This window comes from Odontesthes bonariensis, chromosome 10 (genome assembly GCF_027942865.1).
Source record: "Odontesthes bonariensis isolate fOdoBon6 chromosome 10, fOdoBon6.hap1, whole genome shotgun sequence".
In the NCBI taxonomy this organism is placed as follows: domain Eukaryota; kingdom Metazoa; phylum Chordata; class Actinopteri; order Atheriniformes; family Atherinopsidae; genus Odontesthes; species Odontesthes bonariensis.
Genome location: NC_134515.1, coordinates 392,120 through 409,426, shown reverse-complemented (window position 1 = coordinate 409,426; position 17,307 = coordinate 392,120). Strand labels below are relative to the sequence as shown.

General features: G+C 48.1%; 1 protein-coding gene across 2 annotated transcripts; it reads left to right on the top strand.

Annotated features, from left to right (window-relative positions):
* Nucleotides 1-3,949: 3,949 nt before the first annotated feature.
* Nucleotides 3,950-17,299, top strand: LOC142390441 (synaptophysin-like). 2 transcript variants are annotated; one of them, XM_075475865.1, is made up of 7 exons: nt 3,950-4,059; nt 7,367-7,491; nt 7,899-8,097; nt 8,267-8,458; nt 9,624-9,836; nt 13,386-13,466; nt 14,941-17,299. In XM_075475865.1, exons 2-6 carry the CDS (start codon nt 7,412-7,414, stop codon nt 13,449-13,451), a joined length of 750 nt encoding a protein of 249 aa, XP_075331980.1. In that variant the 5' UTR covers nt 3,950-4,059; nt 7,367-7,411; the 3' UTR covers nt 13,452-13,466; nt 14,941-17,299. The 2 variants fall into 2 exon arrangements, with proteins under 2 accessions (XP_075331980.1, XP_075331981.1); XM_075475866.1 differs by lacking the exon at nt 13,386-13,466.
* The last annotated feature ends 8 nt before the right edge of the window (nt 17,300-17,307 follow it).

Genomic DNA, 17,307 nt, shown 5'->3' with positions numbered 1-17,307 from the left:
TGTGTGAACACGTCTCATCTCAGAGGGTAAACATCAGCGTCACTAACAGCAGAGCAGTTCCACAGCTGCTGACTCACAGCCGTAGAAACAGAAAGAAACAGACCCATCCTCTGAGTGGACTTTATGGGTCGGTCCATCCTCACATTAAAGGTGGACTCCACAGTGTGAGTCATCAGTCTGCTGGGAACTGACTGCAAACAGCGTCCTTCTGAAAGCCACATTTTCTGTTCCTTCTCCTTCATTTCCACCACCAAACATGTGGAACACCCCAGGTGAGCTGCAGGTATGACCCAGCCTGCTCCGCCCGTGATTGGCTGAGTCTCTGACCAATCATCACACCTGATTGGACCTGATTCCATTTGGAAGTTGGGAAATAAGTAGGATATTTGTTGTATTTAGAAAATATTATAAAAGATATAAAAGAATATTATTATTTTCAGTTATATTCAGTAAAGTAGAATAATGATAACTAAATATAGTTCAACTTTAGGGTTTATTAACCAAAGTTAAGAGACATATAGAACTGCTGCTTTGACCTTCTTCATCATATTTGTTGGAGATATTTATTCCTTATCTTCATTACTTTGAATTTTGTTCAAATTTACTCTTGGTTTACTTTATTTTTTGGGGGGTTACTTACAGAGTTTATTTGTAGGTTAATAATTGTTTGTTTTAAGTTAGACAGGAAGAACCGTGGGTCCATTTCCTATAAGTATAGGGACTGGACCACAGACTGGTATAGGACCAGTAGGGACTGGTATGGGACCGGTAGGGACTGGTATAGGACCGTAGGGATTGGGATGGGACCGGTAGGGACTGGTATGGGACCGGTAGGGATTGGGATGGGACCTGTGGTTTTTCACCAGAGCAGGAGAAGCAGCAGGTCCGGTTGAAACCACTGACATTTCTGCAGCAATCAGCTGGAAAACTTTTTGGTTTGGCCCAGAGCCATCGAGCTCCCGCTGCACAGCCTCCTCACTAACACCGGAGAGCAGAGCCTGGAACCGGTCCTGGGGGCTCGGTACCCCAAGCAGAAGGGCTACAGACATGGGAACCATGGGTTCCATGGTAACGGGTTCCATGGGACCAGTACGCTTTGATGGTAGTAAACACTGAAATAAGAGAACCGTTCTGAACCGACCCGTACCGGACTGCATAGTGGAAACGGGGCTATACTCTCCTGTGTTTCTGCTCAGCTTCCTTCTTCAGTCCGCTGTCATTACATTTTTAAACTTTTGAGTTTTCTTGGCGGTTATCGACCAGCTTAGAGAAGCGTTACCATCAGCTACTGGACTGCTCTGAGCTGCTTCTGTCGGTTAGGGTACCCCCTACCCTATCCACCCAAGCCTCTGCTGATCACTGAGATCCACGTAAATCTAACTGGACATGGTTTTATCGTCCAGCTCAAACTTCCATTTGAACTTGGAAGTCGGGATTTCTGAGTCGTCAGTCGAAAAAATGAACAAGAATGTCTCTGAAGTCAGATTTCTGACCCGAAAATCTCACCAGCCCCAACGTGTTGGCGTTAAACTGTCGGCGTTATCACTTCTGTCCATTTGTGTCTCAGTAAATCATTTGTTGTTGTTCAGCCTGAATCCCATGTTGGCACCGGGTTTGTCAAACATCGAGGACAGTGACCACAAAGGCTCGTGACTTACAGCTGAAACAGTCGACTTTGAACATCATTTCCAACACAGTGGCAAGTTCCGACTTCTGGAGCAAATGGAACAGAATCTGAGTTCAGAGCTGGTGAGATTCCAACGTTTTTACGAGTCGGACATCGAGCTCGAGGGGTTTTCCAGCTTAACCGTCTATAAGTGTAACTGAGCATCCAGTGGGGCGGGTCATGCTTCGACCAGGAATAAGATCCGGTGGATTCAGAGGTTCTCAGAACTGTAGATGAGTGAATTGAGCCCAGTCTCACCAGAAAATGCGTAATAAATACGACCACATCTCAGGAACTGAACTGTAGGATCCTTAGAGGGTTTTTCTGTTGGGCAGCTTGACATGATGGAGATCCTGAACCATGAACATGTGGAACCACTTAGATGTTTTAACCCTAACCGGGTATGTCCGACTCCTTCTTCTAACCAATCACCAGTGAGAGCAAAGTAAGAAAGTCGATGGAAACCTGGTTTCTGGGATGTAGTATTTTCTCACTTCAATCTGAACCCAACTGGGGTTTTGGACTTCTGTGCCAATCCCAGTTTGTCCCTGACAAACACCATGTTCCGGCATCGGGGTGTTCATAGGTCCGTCTGGGTCCATCTGGGAAATGTTTCGGACACTCAGGTGAAGAGAAGAATCTGAGCTGTCATTGGACCACCACCTGGTGGTGAACTGGACCAGGCAGCGGAGGAGGATCCCAGACAGGCTCGGTGTTCAGTGTTCTGGTGGAGGCTCCAGGCTGAGACTAAACGTGTTCCGGGCCTCCGGTGCTGAAGCAGTTGAGCTGCGGCTGTAAGACGGTCGGTGCTCGCATGGCAGTGTGAGGGGAGCCATCAGGCCAAAGAAAGTCTTACTGAATTCTGTTAGCTTGTGGGAGTCCAGAGGTCGCTGGCAGGTGGCTGGCTGGCAGGTGGCTGGCTGGCAGGTGGCTGGCTGGCAGGTGGCTGGCTGGCAGGTGGCTGGCTGGCAGGCAGGTCGCTGGCAGGTGGCTGGCTGGCAGGCAGGTCGCTGGCAGGTGGCTGGCTGGCAGGTCGTTGGCTGGTGGCTGGCTGGCAGGTCGTTGGCTGGTGGCTGGCTGGCAGGTCGTTGGCTGGTGGCTGGCTGGCAGGTCGCTGGCAGGTGGCTGGCTGGCAGGTCGTTGGCTGGTGCTGGCTGGCAGGTCGTTGGCTGGTGGCTGGCTGGCAGGTCGTTGGCTGGCAAGCGGCTGGCAGGTGGCTGGCAGGCAGGTCGCTGGCTGGTGGCTGGCTGGCAGGTCGCTGGCTGGTGGCTGGCTGGCAGGTCGTTGGCTGGTGGCTGGCTGGCAGGTCGTTGGCTGGCAAGCGGCTGGCAGGTGGCTGGCAGGCAGGTCGCTGGCTGGCAGGTCGCTGGCAGGTGGCTGACTGGCAGGTCGTTGACTGGCAGGTCGCTGGCTGGCAGGTGGTAGGTATCTGGCAGGTCGTTGGCTGGCAGGTCGCTGGCTGGCAGGTGGCTGGCAGGTCCCGCTGGCTGGCAGTTTGCTGGCAGGTTCCCCTGCCTATCTCAGGCAGAGGAAGCAGTCCTTTGCCATGATGTAGTCTGGTGGTGGAGAGAGCACCTTCTGGGATAGAGGCAGAGGAGTTCGGGGGAGCTTGACTATGGCTGGGGCCGAGGTTACAAAGGCAGTCAGCAGCGCCCTGCAGGTAGGTTCCATCCCAAGGACTGAAGGCCATGGACACCGCGGGGCTGTTTCGGTTTACACATCAGTTCAACACTGCAGGGAGGTTGGGGACAGAGCTGATGATGCGTTCACTTCCAGAAACAGAAACAAATGGACAGACAGACAGTATCACATCCTGTGTTCAAACAAACAGATCAATAACTCTTCTCTGGTTTCAGTCTGCCGTGTTTGACCGATGAGATATTTAATATGGTCACTGAATCCGTCTGTGGATGAGACCAGAGGCCATTAAAACAATCCATAAAAAGATCAGAGGAGTTTAAATATTTATCAAATTTCATTTTTTATAGGGGCTGCAGGGGGGTGTGGTGGGGCTGACCACCCAAGTGTACCTGGACAGCTCACCTGCCTCTCAGCCAGTACAGAGGAGGGATGGTCCTAATATTTATGAACATACCACAATAAATCACTAGAAATTGATTGATGTATGTTGATAAATATGATTTGTGATATAATCAGTGACAGAAAAACAAAACCTGAGACACGAGAGTATCATATTATATTACCTTTGCAATCATTTGACGCGGGACCGAATGCTGATTAAAAATGAATTAAAAATCCAGATGTTTTTATTGTGTTAATGTTCTTTCTCACCCGACCGTGTATAACTGCTGTTTGTCTGTCTGCAGCTGGTGGCCCAGGGTCAGTTCAGGATTCTGAAGGTTCCTCTGGGTTTCATCAAGGTCTTACAATGGGTGAGTTCATCACAGCAACACCATACCGGGATCTTACCAACACCTTACCGAGACTTTACTAGAATCAGATTGAAAAAGGTTTTTTTTATGTTTGGTTTTATAAAATTCCCCTCAGCTCTCAGAAGTATTTTCACTGTAACAGACAGCAGTCTGAGCATGCTCAATTTGGCCACAAAAGAAAGAATTTCCTCCATCTAAAACAACTGAAATTTCCCAGCACTCCTAGCAAACACTACTTTTTTTTACACCACATCTATTGTTTTATCAGAAAAAAATGTATTTGTATTAGTTTTGCTACTATTTCCTTTGAATAATAACACATCTTTAAGGATGATCAGCTGATCCATCAGGAGCTCCCTGTGTGCGTTTTAGGCTGGCCAGGAAATCTAGAACAAACCAGAACGTTAGAGAAAAGAAGAAGATCTGAGCGCCTGAGACACTTCAAACCCAAGAACCCCCTCAGACCGAGACCGCTTCGCCCAGAGAACACTGGGTGGTGTCGTATGGGATGGACATTTATAAAGGAGAGACCCAACAACAGCTTCACAGGAGCCAGAACCCGAGGTCCAAAACCCGAGGTCCAAAACCCGAGGTCCAGAACCCGAGATCCGGAACCCGAGGTCCAAAACCCGAGGTCCAAAACCCGAGGTCCAGAACCCGAGATCCGGAACCCGAGGTCCAAAACCCGAGGTCCAAAACCCGAGGTCCAGAACCCGAGATCCGGAACCCGAGGTCCGGAACCCGAGGTCCGGAACCCGAGGTCCGGAACCCGAGGTCCAGAACCCGAGGTCCGGAACCCGAGGTCCAAAACCCGAGGTCCGGAACCCGAGGTCCGGAACCCGAGGTCCAAAACCCGAGGTCCGGAACCCGAGGTCCGGAACCCGAGGTCCAGAACCCGAGGTCCGGAACCCGAGGTCCAAAACCCGAGGTCCGGAACCCGAGGTCCGGAACCCGAGGTCCAAAACCCGAGGTCCGGAACCCGAGGTCCAAAACCCGAGGTCCAGAACCCGAGGTTCAGAACCCGAGGTCCGGAACCCGAGGTCCAGAACCCGAGGTCCAAAACCCGAGGTCCGGAACCCGAGGTCCAGAACCCGAGATCCAGAACCCGAGGTCCAAAACCCGAGGTCCGGAACCCGAGGTCCAGAACCCGAGGTCCGGAACCCGAGGTCCAAAACCCGAGGTCCGGAACCCGAGGTCCGGAACCCGAGGTCCAAAACCCGAGGTCCGGAACCTGAGGTCCAGTCTCAGCAGCTCATCTGAAGGAGAAGGACTCTGAGGACAGTAAAGTCCACATTCTGGTTCCAGAGAGGAGTCAGATTGCTAATAGAGCCACTTCCTGTTGACCTCTTCACCACCAACAACAACAACAAACTCAGGCATTGGAGAAAGATGGAGAACGCAGAGCCAGATGAAGCTACGTCCCTCTACATTTGCTCTGTGATGAGCTGCTTGTTGCACAAACTCGATGCCCAACGGAGCATTCTCCATCGCGTTGTCTGTTTCTTTCTGACGGCGACAACAACAGGAATATCGTCTCCTTTGACTTCCGGGTCACGACCCCGGGAAAACATCTGGAGCATGCGCAGAACGCAAAGTCTGATTCACCACGTGCTTCAGCGTCTACAAGCAGGTTTAGAGTGACTTTCAGCCCAGTTATCTCGGGGTCTGAATCCCATCCGATCCAGTTCTTAGTCAGATTAAGGTGTCTACGTGCACTTAATAACTCAGTCTGATTGTACTTTAGCCAATAATCCGATCCTTTCAGCGCCATGTGACCCCACTGAGTGATAAACTGGATCTCTGAGCAGAGGAAGTGGTGTCGGGAGGTTTCACACCTAAAAACATGTTCAGCCGGCCGGGTTTAGAGCTGCTGATATTAAAACATGAGAGGAACTCTGAGTGCTCTTCTTCTGCTGCTTCACATCCATGTTGAAGCTCAGTTTTTACCCCCCCCCCCTTCCACCTCAGCTTTGGTGCGACCCAGGAGGTCTGATGTTTTCAGTGAGTTAAAACCTCGTTGCCGCGGCAACAGAGGGTGGAAGTGATGTAATGATCTCACCGTGCTGGAGCTGTGGGCTTAAATAAATAAATAAATAAATAAATAAATAAATAAATAAATAAATAAATAAATAAATAAATAACACCCACACAGTGCACAGATGGTCACAGGCAGGGCGTCCAATCCCTGCTCGGCTGTGTGGACTTCTATCTGTGTGAGGACCGACCTTAATCCCTAACCTGTTTGGGGGGCTTCAGGAGTTTCAGAGTTCAGGGGAGAATCAGGTGCAAACATGCACTTTGGTGCTATTGGACAGCTCAGCGGACTTTACAGAAAGGGATGGGGCAACTCCAGCTACATCTGCCCCACCCTGCTTACTCAGCAAAGACCAACTTTCTCCAACTCAATTCAGTTTTATTTTTAAAGCACCAAATCATAAAAGAATGTCACGTCAGGGCACAAAGACACAGTCCAATTCAAGCCAATTACAGTCCAATTCAAGCCAATAAGAGTCCAATTCAAGCCAATTACAGTCCAATTCAAGCCAATTACAGTCCAATTCAGGCCAATAACAGTCCAATTCAAGCCAATTACAGTCCAATTCAAGCCAATTACAGTCCAATTCAGGCCAATAACAGTCCAATTCAAGCCAATTACAGTCCAATTCAAGCCAATAAGAGTCCAATTCAAGCCAATAAGAGTCCAATTCAAGCCAATTACAGTCCAATTCAAGCCAATTACAGTCCAATTCAAGCCAATAACAGTCCAATTCAAGCCAATTACAGTCCAATTCAAGCCAATAACAGTCCAATTCAGGCCAATAACAGTCCAATTCAAGCCAATTACAGTCCAATTCAAGCCAATAACAGTCCAATTCAAGCCAATTACAGTCCAATTCAAGCCAATTACAGTCCAATTCAGGCCAATAACAGTCCAATTCAAGCCAATTACAGTCCAATTCAAGCCAATAACAGTCCAATTCAAGCCAATTACAGTCCAATTCAAGCCAATTACAGTCCAATTCAGGCCAATAAGAGTCCAATTCAAGCCAATTACAGTCCAATTCAGGCCAATAACAGTCCAATTCAAGCCAATTACAGTCCAATTCAAGCCAATAACAGTCCAATTCAAGCCAATTACAGTCCAATTCAAGCCAATTACAGTCCAATTCAAGCCAATTACCGTCCAATTCAGGCCAATAACCAGAACCAGGAAGGACGGCTTTCTTGACCTCTGCTGTAGAGAATCCTGGAGGAATCTCTGCTTTACTGAATAACTATTTTCTTCTTCTTCTTCTTCTTCCTCCAGTTCTTCGCCATCTTCGCCTTCTCCACCTGTGGCAGTTATTCTGGGATGTTCCGGGTGGCGGTGGAGTGTAAGAACCGAACGGACAGCGACCTGAGTATAGAGGTGGAGTTCGAGTATCCGTTCAGGTCAGAAGTTCAGGCTTTCTGTTTTCCTTTCTCAGGGAAACCTCCCCATGTTTATAAATGAGCTGCATAGTTTTATCGAGTTTTAGTTTATGAAACCTGAACTTCTTCATCTCTAGTTTTAGTTTATGAAACCTGAACTTCTTCATCTCTAGTTTTAGTTTATGAAACCTGAACTTCTTCATCTCTAGTTTTAGTTTATGAAACCTGAACTTCTTCGTCTCTAGTTTTAGTTTGTGAAACCTGAACTTCTTCGTCTCTAGTTTTAGTTTGTGAAACCTGAACTTCTTCATCTCTAGTTTTAGTTTGTGAAACCTGAACTTCTTCATCAGGTCAGATAAAACTGCTCTGATCTTCTGTTCGTCACGATGCTGACAGGAAGTCTGATTAACGGACTCTTATTCCATCAGACTCCACCAGGAATACTTCGATGCCCCCAGCTGTAAGGACGGGAACAAGGATCGCGTCTTCCTGGTCGGCGACTACTCTTCCTCGGCCGAATTCTTCGTCACCATCGGCGTCTTCGCCTTCCTCTACTCCACGGCGGCTATCAGCATCTATCTCTTCTTCTTTGAAAAGTACAAGGAGAACAACAAGGGCCCTCTGATTGTAAGTACAGCTGTCTGACCGCCCAGTCAAATAAACCCGTTGTTCCACACGTTCCTATGTTACCGAGGGAAACGGAAGAATTCCAAAGAGCACAGGCTGGTCATTAGAAAGCCCTAACCCCCCAAAATGAAAGGCTCGTCACCTGATCCACCTCCTGGTGCTGTTTCAGGACCTGGGTGTGACGGGGGTGTTCGCTTTCATGTGGCTGGTGAGTTCGGCAGCTTGGGCCAAAGGTCTGTCCGATGTGAAGACAGCGACCGATCCGGACAAAGTTATCACCATGATCGAGGCCTGCAATGACAAGGAGACCCACTGCCGCGAAGTCCACGACCCGGTCATGTCCGGACTCAACACCTCTGTGGTAAGACATCGAGCCTCTGAGGCTCAGGTTCATCGTTTGGGCGAGCAGATACCAAAGTTTCAGTTTCAAAAGACAAAACTCTCAAATATAACCCAACAGTGCCAGTCAGAACCAGGATGTACCAATGAGTCATCAAGATAGAATAACCTCTTTGATATTCAGTAGGACTGAAACGATTCATCAAGTTACTCGATTACTAAAACTCCATGATGTAAATACTGCACAGTGTGTCCATTGGAAAAGCCAGTTAGCTTGTTAGCATTTTAATGGAAATCAGTCGGCTTGTTTGCTGAGAAGGACGCTAGCAGAGAACAGAAGGATGCTAGCAGAGTACAGAAGGGAGTTAGCAGAGATCAGAAGGAAGCTAGCAGAGAACAGAAGGAAGCTAGCAGAGAACAGAAGGACGCTAGCAGAGATCAGAAGGATGCTAGCAGAGAACAGAAGGATGCTAGCAGAGTACAGAAGGATGCTGGCAGAGTACAGAAGGGAGTTAGCAGAGATCAGAAGGAAGCTAGCAGAGAACAGAAGGAAGCTAGCAGAGAACAGAAGGATGCTAGCAGAGTACAGAAGGGAGTTAGCAGAGATCAGAAGGAAGCTAGCAGAGAACAGAAGGAAGCTAGCAGAGAACAGAAGGACGCTAGCAGAGATCAGAAGGATGCTAGCAGAGATCAGAAGGAAGCTAGCAGAGAACAGAAGGACACTAGCAGAGATCAGAAGGATGCTAGCAGAGTACAGAAGGGAGTTAGCAGAGATCAGAAGGAAGCTAGCAGAGAACAGAAGGAAGCTAGCAGAGAACAGAAGGAAGCTAGCAGAGAATAGAAGGATGCTAGCAGAGAGCAGAAGGGAGCTACAGTCTGAATGTGTTAGGTTTTAGCATTAACTGCTAAAGATATTTAGAGGACCAGGAGTCCAGGAGTTGATATGTTAGGGGGGTCATCATCACCAGGTTTCTCCCAGACAGATGAAGAAGTGATTTTATATTTGTTTTGTGTTTGATGGCAGGATGATTAATAGTTAAGCCTAATAGAGGTCCAGTTAAAGGTGACGTTTAGATTCCTGCTAGGACCGTGGGGTCATCAGGTGGGATTGAGGGTAGAGTTGGGTGTCGTTTTGCGTCTGTCTGGAAGCAGAGAAACAGATTCTGACCTTCATCGTCTCCTCGCAGGCGTTTGGGTTCATCAACCTGGTCCTGTGGGTGGGAAACCTCTGGTTCGTCTTTAAGGAGACGGGCATCATCGCTCCCTTCATGCGGGCTCCACCTCCTGAGGCGAAGGCGGCTCCTGATGCGTATGACCAGCAGGGGGCGTACGAACAAGACCCGTATGCCAGCAACCAGGGAGGCTACCAACCCGACTACAACCAGCAAGGATACAACCAGGTGAGCTGAGAAGCAGCTGCAGGTAACCTCAGGTCTGCGACTGGTTTAATTTCAGCTGGAAGATGTTTAGAATCCTCCTGATAAAACATCTGAGGCGTTCTTTAGACTCTTCAGACACAAAAACCAAGCTGGACCAGGACTGTTTAACCCCCCCACTCAGAACAAAGAGGATCCAAAACACCAGAACCAGCTCCAGAAACTAGAACGTTACGAAACATGAACCACCACAGGCGTCTCATATCACATCGCTGCTCATCATTCCACATTTCCAACTCCTGAACGACTGATTAGCTGATCAATTTAGCTGATTTTAGGGTCTGCAGCACCAGCCGTTACAGCTGCTATCCTTCATCTGAGCGAGCTGCAGCAAACTGTGCACGTCACATTATTTTTAACAGGAATCTTTTTATTGTTTTTAGCTTTTTCTGTCCTTTCTTACTGTGAAGCTGTGGTTTTAGTGAAGCCTGGAGATCTTTCTGTTAAAGTCTGTTTGTGACGTCTGGGAGAATAGTTACCGACTCCGATACCGACCTCTACCTGAGGGGATCGGTAAAGGAAGTAGGCTGCGAAACAGATCTACCTGAGGGGATCGGTATAGGAAGTAGGCTGAGAAACAGATCTACCTGAGGGGATCGGTATAGGAAGTAGGCTGAGAAACAGATCTACCCGAGGGGATCGGTAAAGGAAGTAGGCTGAGAAACAGATCTACCCGAGGGGATCGGTAAAGGAAGTAGGCTGAGAAACAGATCTACCCGAGGGGATCGGTAAAGGAAGTAGGCTGAGAAACAGATCTACTTGAGGGGATCGGTAAAGGAAGTAGGCTGAGAAACAGATCTACTTGAGGGGATCGGTAAAGGAAGTAGGCTGAGAAACAGATCTACCTGATCGGTAAAGGAAGTAGGCTGAGAAACAGATCTACCTGATCGGTAAAGGAAGTAGGCTGAGAAACAGATCTACCTGATCGGTAAAGGAAGTAGGCTGTGAAACAGATCTACCCGAGGGGATCGGTATAGGAAGTAGGCTGAGAAACAGATCTACTTGAGGGGATCGGTATAGGAAGTAGGCTGTGAAACAGATCTACTTGAGGGGATCGGTATAGGAAGTAGGCTGAGAAACAGATCTACCCGAGGGGATCGGTATAGGAAGTAGGCTGAGAAACAGATCTACCCGAGGGGATCGGTATAGGAAGTAGGCTGAGAAACAGATCTACCCGAGGGGATCGGTATAGGAAGTAGGCTGTGAAACAGATCTACTTGAGGGGATCGGTATAGGAAGTAGGCTGAGAAACAGATCTACCCGAGGGGATCGGTATAGGAAGTAGGCTGTGAAACAGATCTACTTGAGGGGATCGGTATAGGAAGTAGGCTGAGAAACAGATCTACCCGAGGGGATCGGTATAGGAAGTAGGCTGAGAAACAGATCTACCCGAGGGGATCGGTATAGGAAGTAGGCTGTGAAACAGATCTACTTGAGGGGATCGGTATAGGAAGTAGGCTGAGAAACAGATCTACCCGAGGGGATCGGTATAGGAAGTAGGCTGTGAAACAGATCTACTTGAGGGGATCGGTATAGGAAGTAGGCTGTGAAACAGATCTACTTGAGGGGATCGGTATAGGAAGTAGGCTGTGAAACAGATCTACTTGAGGGGATCGGTAAAGGAAGTAGGCTGAGAAACAGATCTACCCGAGGGGATCGGTAAAGGAAGTAGGCTGTGAAACAGATCTACCCGAGGGGATCGGTATAGGAAGTAGGCTGAGAAACAGATCTACTTGAGGGGATCGGTATAGGAAGTAGGCTGAGAAACAGATCTACTTGAGGGGATCGGTATAGGAAGTAGGCTGTCAAACAGATCTACTTGAGGGGATCGGTATAGGAAGTAGGCTGAGAAACAGATCTACCCGAGGGGATCGGTATAGGAAGTAGGCTGAGAAACAGATCTACTTGAGGGGATCGGTATAGGAAGTAGGCTGTGAAACAGATCTACTTGAGGGGATCGGTAAAGGAAGTAGGCTGAGAAACAGATCTACCCGAGGGGATCGGTAAAGGAAGTAGGCTGTGAAACAGATCTACCCGAGGGGATCGGTAAAGGAAGTAGGCTGAGAAACAGATCTACCTGATCGGTAAAGGAAGTAGGCTGAGAAACAGATCTACCCGAGGGGATCGGTAAAGGAAGTAGGCTGTGAAACAGATCTACCCGAGGGGATCGGTAAAGGAAGTAGGCTGTGAAACAGATCTACTTGAGGGGATCGGTATAGGAAGTAGGCTGAGAAACAGATCTACCTGATCGGTAAAGGAAGTAGGCTGAGAAACAGATCTACCCGAGGGGATCGGTATAGGAAGTAGGCTGAGAAACAGATCTACCCGAGGGGATCGGTAAAGGAAGTAGGCTGAGAAACAGATCTACCCGAGAGGATCGGTATAGGAAGTAGGCTGTGAAACAGATCTACCTGATCGGTAAAGGAAGTAGGCTGAGAAACAGATCTACCTGAGGGGATCGGTAAAGGAAGTAGGCTGTGAAACAGATCTACCCGAGGGGATCGGTAAAGGAAGTAGGCTGAGAAACAGATCTACCCGAGAGGATCGGTAAAGGAAGTAGGCTGAGAAACAGATCTACCCGAGAGGATCGGTAAAGGAAGTAGGCTGAGAAACAGATCTACCCGAGAGGATCGGTAAAGGAAGTAGGCTGAGAAACAGATCTACCCGAGGGGATCGGTATAGGAAGTAGGCTGAGAAACAGATCTACTTGAGGGGATCGGTATAGGAAGTAGGCTGAGAAACAGATCTACCCGAGGGGATCAGTATAGGAAGTAGGCTGTGAAACAGATCTACCCGAGAGGATCGGTAAAGGAAGTAGGCTGAGAAACAGATCTACCCGAGAGGATCGGTATAGGAAGTAGGCTGTGAAACAGATCTACCCGAGGGGATCGGTAAAGGAAGTAGGCTGAGAAACAGATCTACCCGAGGGGATCAGTATAGGAAGTAGGCTGAGAAACAGATCTACCTGAGGGGATCGGTAAAGGAAGTAGGCTGTGAAACAGATCTACCTGAGGGGATCGGTAAAGGAAGTAGGCTGAGAAACAGATCTACCCGAGGGGATCAGTATAGGAAGTAGGCTGAGAAACAGATCTACCCGAGGGGATCGGTAAAGGAAGTAGGCTGAGAAACAGATCTACCTGATCGGTATAGGAAGTAGGCTGTGAAACAGATCTACCTGATCGGTAAAGGAAGTAGGCTGAGAAACAGATCTACCTGAGGGGATCGGTAAAGGAAGTAGGCTGAGAAACAGATCTACCCGAGGGGATCGGTAAAGGAAGTAGGCTGAGAAACAGATCTACCCGAGAGGATCGGTAAAGGAAGTAGGCTGAGAAACAGATCTACCCGAGGGGATCGGTATAGGAAGTAGGCTTCACCTGAAATGTGACACTGACCTATTAAAAAAAAACAACTTGAATCATGAACAAACCTGCAGCTTCATTCATAAATTGGTTTGTTGTGGAGCGCCGCTGGCGTGCACGTTTCTGAGCGCTCGGTTGTTTCCGTCTCCACCAGGATGCAGAGTACGGTCAAGGCTACGGCCAGCAGGGGGCGCCAACCTCCTTCTCCAATCAGATGTGAGCTGACAGGAAGCAGGTGAGTCCACACAGGGATGCCCGAGCTCCCAGGGTCATGTGAGGGGTCCCCCGGGCTGGAAACAAAGAAAAGTGGAGCGTCATCACTGTCTTATGTTGTAGATTCTCAGTCCTGCAGCTCAGGGGACCCTCAGAGCTGAATCAGCTGGACTTCTTCTTCTTGGTTCCTGAAGACGTTTCCCGTCTCAGCTGAAAGGTTCTTCAGCTCTGAACCGGTTGGTGGGGAGCATCAGAACCACCTGACCAGTGTGTGGGGGGTTTAAGTCATTCTCACCTGTTTACCTGTCTGAAACAGCATGTTCTGGTCACATGATCCCAGCTGTGAACCCTCCTGGAGGAGAGTCAGAGCTGCATCACTCGCTTGGGGATACTTTAACTGTAATCCAACATTCTTCTCATTCTTAAAGTCTAAAAAAATGAGGTTTTCTAACTTCACCGCCTGTTTTCCTTTGTGTATTAATCCTAAATTAAACATTTCACTGTCATTGGAGATATATCCCATATTAGGCCTGGTGGGAGGAGGCAGTGAGACGTCAGGCAGGTTAATCAGCTTAGAGCCAATCAGCAGTCGCTTTGGGTTTGTTCCACTAACCTTCCTGCATTAGTTTGTTTTCTGTTATAATGTGAGGATTGTGTCTATGAAAATAACTTTAACATCTGAAACCTGAAGCTGAAATAATGTGGTCATCCTCACCTCTGGGTAAACCCGTGTCACCGACTCCAGCGGGTTCTGAGCTGTGGCCCAAAGGAACAACAGGAAGTGAGGAATGAACGATGCAGAGCCCATGGGTTCACCAGCAAATAACCAGGAACTGAATACACCGGGCAGGACCAGTCAGGACAGAAACATTTTGAACCAGTCAGGACCAGACAGGACCAGTCAGAACCAGTTAGGACCAGAAAGGACCAGAAAGGGCCAGTTAGGACCAGTCAGGACCAGACAGAACCAGACAGGACCAGTCAGAACCAGTTAGGACCAGAAAGGACCAGTTAGGACCAGTCAGGACCAGAAAGGGCCAGTTAGGACCAGTCAGGACCAGACAGAACCAGACAGGACCAGTCAGAACCAGTTAGGACCAGAAAGGACCAGTTAGGACCAGTCAGGACCAGAAAGGACCAGTTAGGACCAGACAGGACCAGACAGGACCAGTTAGGACCAGTTAGGACCAGAAAGGACCAGAAAGGGCCAGTTAGGACCAGTCAGGACCAGACAGAACCAGACAGGACCAGTCAGAACCAGACAGGACCAGTTAGGACCAGTCAGGACCAGAAAGGACCAGTTAGGACCAGACAGGACCAGACAGGACCAGTCAGGACCAGTCAGGACCAGGTGACCTTAATAAACCCGTGCTGATCAGCTGGTCCCCAGAGGTGAGGCGTCTCCAGGTGACCTCCTTCAGGATCAGATCCAGTTTTCACCTGAAACTCTGATGACATCACAGAAGCTTTTAAAGAAGTCTGTTTTTCCTTCACAGGAAGCGCCGGAGTGAACCAGCAGTGGGTCGCCTGCAACCTACCCACAATGCAACACTCCCGTCCGCCTGCAGAGCTCACGGGTGGGTGGGGGGAGGGACACAGTGGGAGGGTTTAGATGTTCACTATAGAGAATCAGTGTGTAAATGATAAGAAAAGAGAATTATAAATAACAAATCCACAACTTGAACAAGCAGCAACACTGATGCGTAGAGACCAGAGAAAATTCAAATTAAGGTTCCTAATCCGTGGAGAGAATGTATGTTTGTGTTGTATAGATATCACTCTGAACAGATATATAATATAGAATGAAATGTTTCTTCTTGTTTCCTATTGAGCCCAACGATCAGCCACACCCCCTTGTTATAAGCCCCGCCCCCCCAACCAGGTTCTCACCTGTCAGTCATGAAACTGCTCAGACTGGGTTCACCAAACCTCAGCCCCGAACCACCGAACCGGATCTGAGCCGCTGCGCGTCCACCAGCATCACCTCCCGGCCGTTTGTCTTGCTGCATGTAAATATCCACACAGGAAGTGATGTCATAGTGGACTCGCAGCGAACCCAGTGTGGCCCGCAGCTTCAGAGTGGCGCCGGTGGGAAACTGGGTCCAACATGGCTCCCGGTCGGTACAGTTTCAGTGTTTGTATGTTGAGTTGCTGCTGAACAGACGTCCGTCTGAAGGGTTGTTACAGATGAACAGCTTCCTGCTGCTTTACTCTCCACTCCGACAACACTTTACTCAGTTTTATCAGATATTATATAATATAAAACATATATATGTACGATACTTCCAGGTAAACTCCTGTCCTGGGCTCTCACACCTTCATTCGGTCTGTGATCACATCAATAATAAATAACCACTTTCTAAAAGAGCCTAATTCTTGATAAACTCTCTGTTTGGATCAATAACTGTTAGCATAACGTTCAGTTATGCTAACAGTTAGCTGCTGTGTTAGCTCTGAAAACAGAAGTTTAATATCCTTTAATAACACAGATCCGCCGCTGACGTACGGAGGATGAGACAGAATAAAATCAGAATGGGTAAAACGAGCCAAAGCAACCCGACTCTGAACTACAGAAGAATTATTTCCAGGTGATTTAAACTGCTGCTAACATGCTAATTAGATGCTAAAACATTACGGTCATTCTGCAGACGCTTTTATCCAAAGCGACTTACAATCAGTGTGTTCCACATCGGTAGGCAAAAGAACTTCAGGTCACAAGAAATCATAAGTGCATTTCCTTCCAAAACCAAACAGCTGAGAGCAGAACTAGTGCTGTAACACAGCATAACTGTTAGCATAGCGTTGAGTTCTGTTGCTGCTGCGTTAGCTCTGAAAGCAGAGAAGTTTAATAACCTTTAATAACACAGATCCACCGCTGACGTACGGAGGATGAGACAGAATAAAATCAAAATGGGTAAAATGAGCCAAAGCAACCCGACTCTGAACTACAGAAGAACTATTTTCAGGTGATTTAAACAGCTGCTAGCATGCTAATTAGATGCTAACACATGTTTGATGTGTTTAAAGTAGACTTACACCAGCTGTCTTTAAATCTCAGAGACGTGGTCCATGTTTTTGTTGCTTCATACTGAGGCCGTTGTGTTTGTGCTACGGAGGCCCTGCAGGGACAAACTGAGTACAGTTAACTCCCCCTGTGGGGAGTAATCTGCAGCTTCACCACTAGGCGTCGCTAAATATTTCACACTGAGCTTTGAGGTTAAGGAGGGGACTTCCTGTATCTTACCACCTTAAAAAGGAGGCGCCACCTTAAACATCACTTCCTGTTAGCTCTGTTTCAGTCTTCAGACGGAGGTTTCTGTCAGCGAGTTGTGTTTTTGTTTTCTGAGTAAATGTAATGCTCCTCCTCCTCTTCTTCTTCTTCTTCTTCTTCTCGGGTTGTTTTTCTGGAAAGTGAAGCTGTTTTTAGCGTCAGTATCTTCCTCCGCATGGTGACGTGTTTTCTGCTCGTGTTGTTCAGTAACTGACGATCAGTGTGATTCTACTTCCTGTTTCCTGTACAGGTGTGTGTGTGTCATCACCTGTCCACACTTCTTCTGTCTGACTTTGTTTATTCCTCTCTTTATTTCCTTCTCCATTTGAATTTTTCTTTTCATCCTTTAAGTCTTCCTCTTCCTCCTCTTCCTCTCCTCTTCTTGTCGTTCTTCTTCGTGACTCTCCTCTCGGCCTCTGTGATGTAATTTCCTGTGATGATATTATACCCAGCATCAGTAACCATGGCGACAGTGTTGACAGTGATACAGATGATGTGTGTGTGACTTGTTGCTAAGGAGACACCCCCCTCCCCCTGCTGTGTTTATTCAGTGGAAAGTTTCAATAAAGGACAAACTTGTCTCAGCCTGGTT

Bases quoted from the DNA above. Each gene is read 5' to 3' on its own strand.
- LOC142390441 (XM_075475865.1), top strand. From the start codon at position 7,412: ATGTTCCGGGTGGCGGTGGAGTGTAAGAACCGAACGGACAGCGACCTG. The intron at 8,459-9,623 runs GTAAGACATCGA...GTCTCCTCGCAG, and splicing joins CCGGACTCAACACCTCTGTG to GCGTTTGGGTTCATCAACCT. The intron at 9,837-13,385 runs GTGAGCTGAGAA...CGTCTCCACCAG, and splicing joins ACCAGCAAGGATACAACCAG to GATGCAGAGTACGGTCAAGG.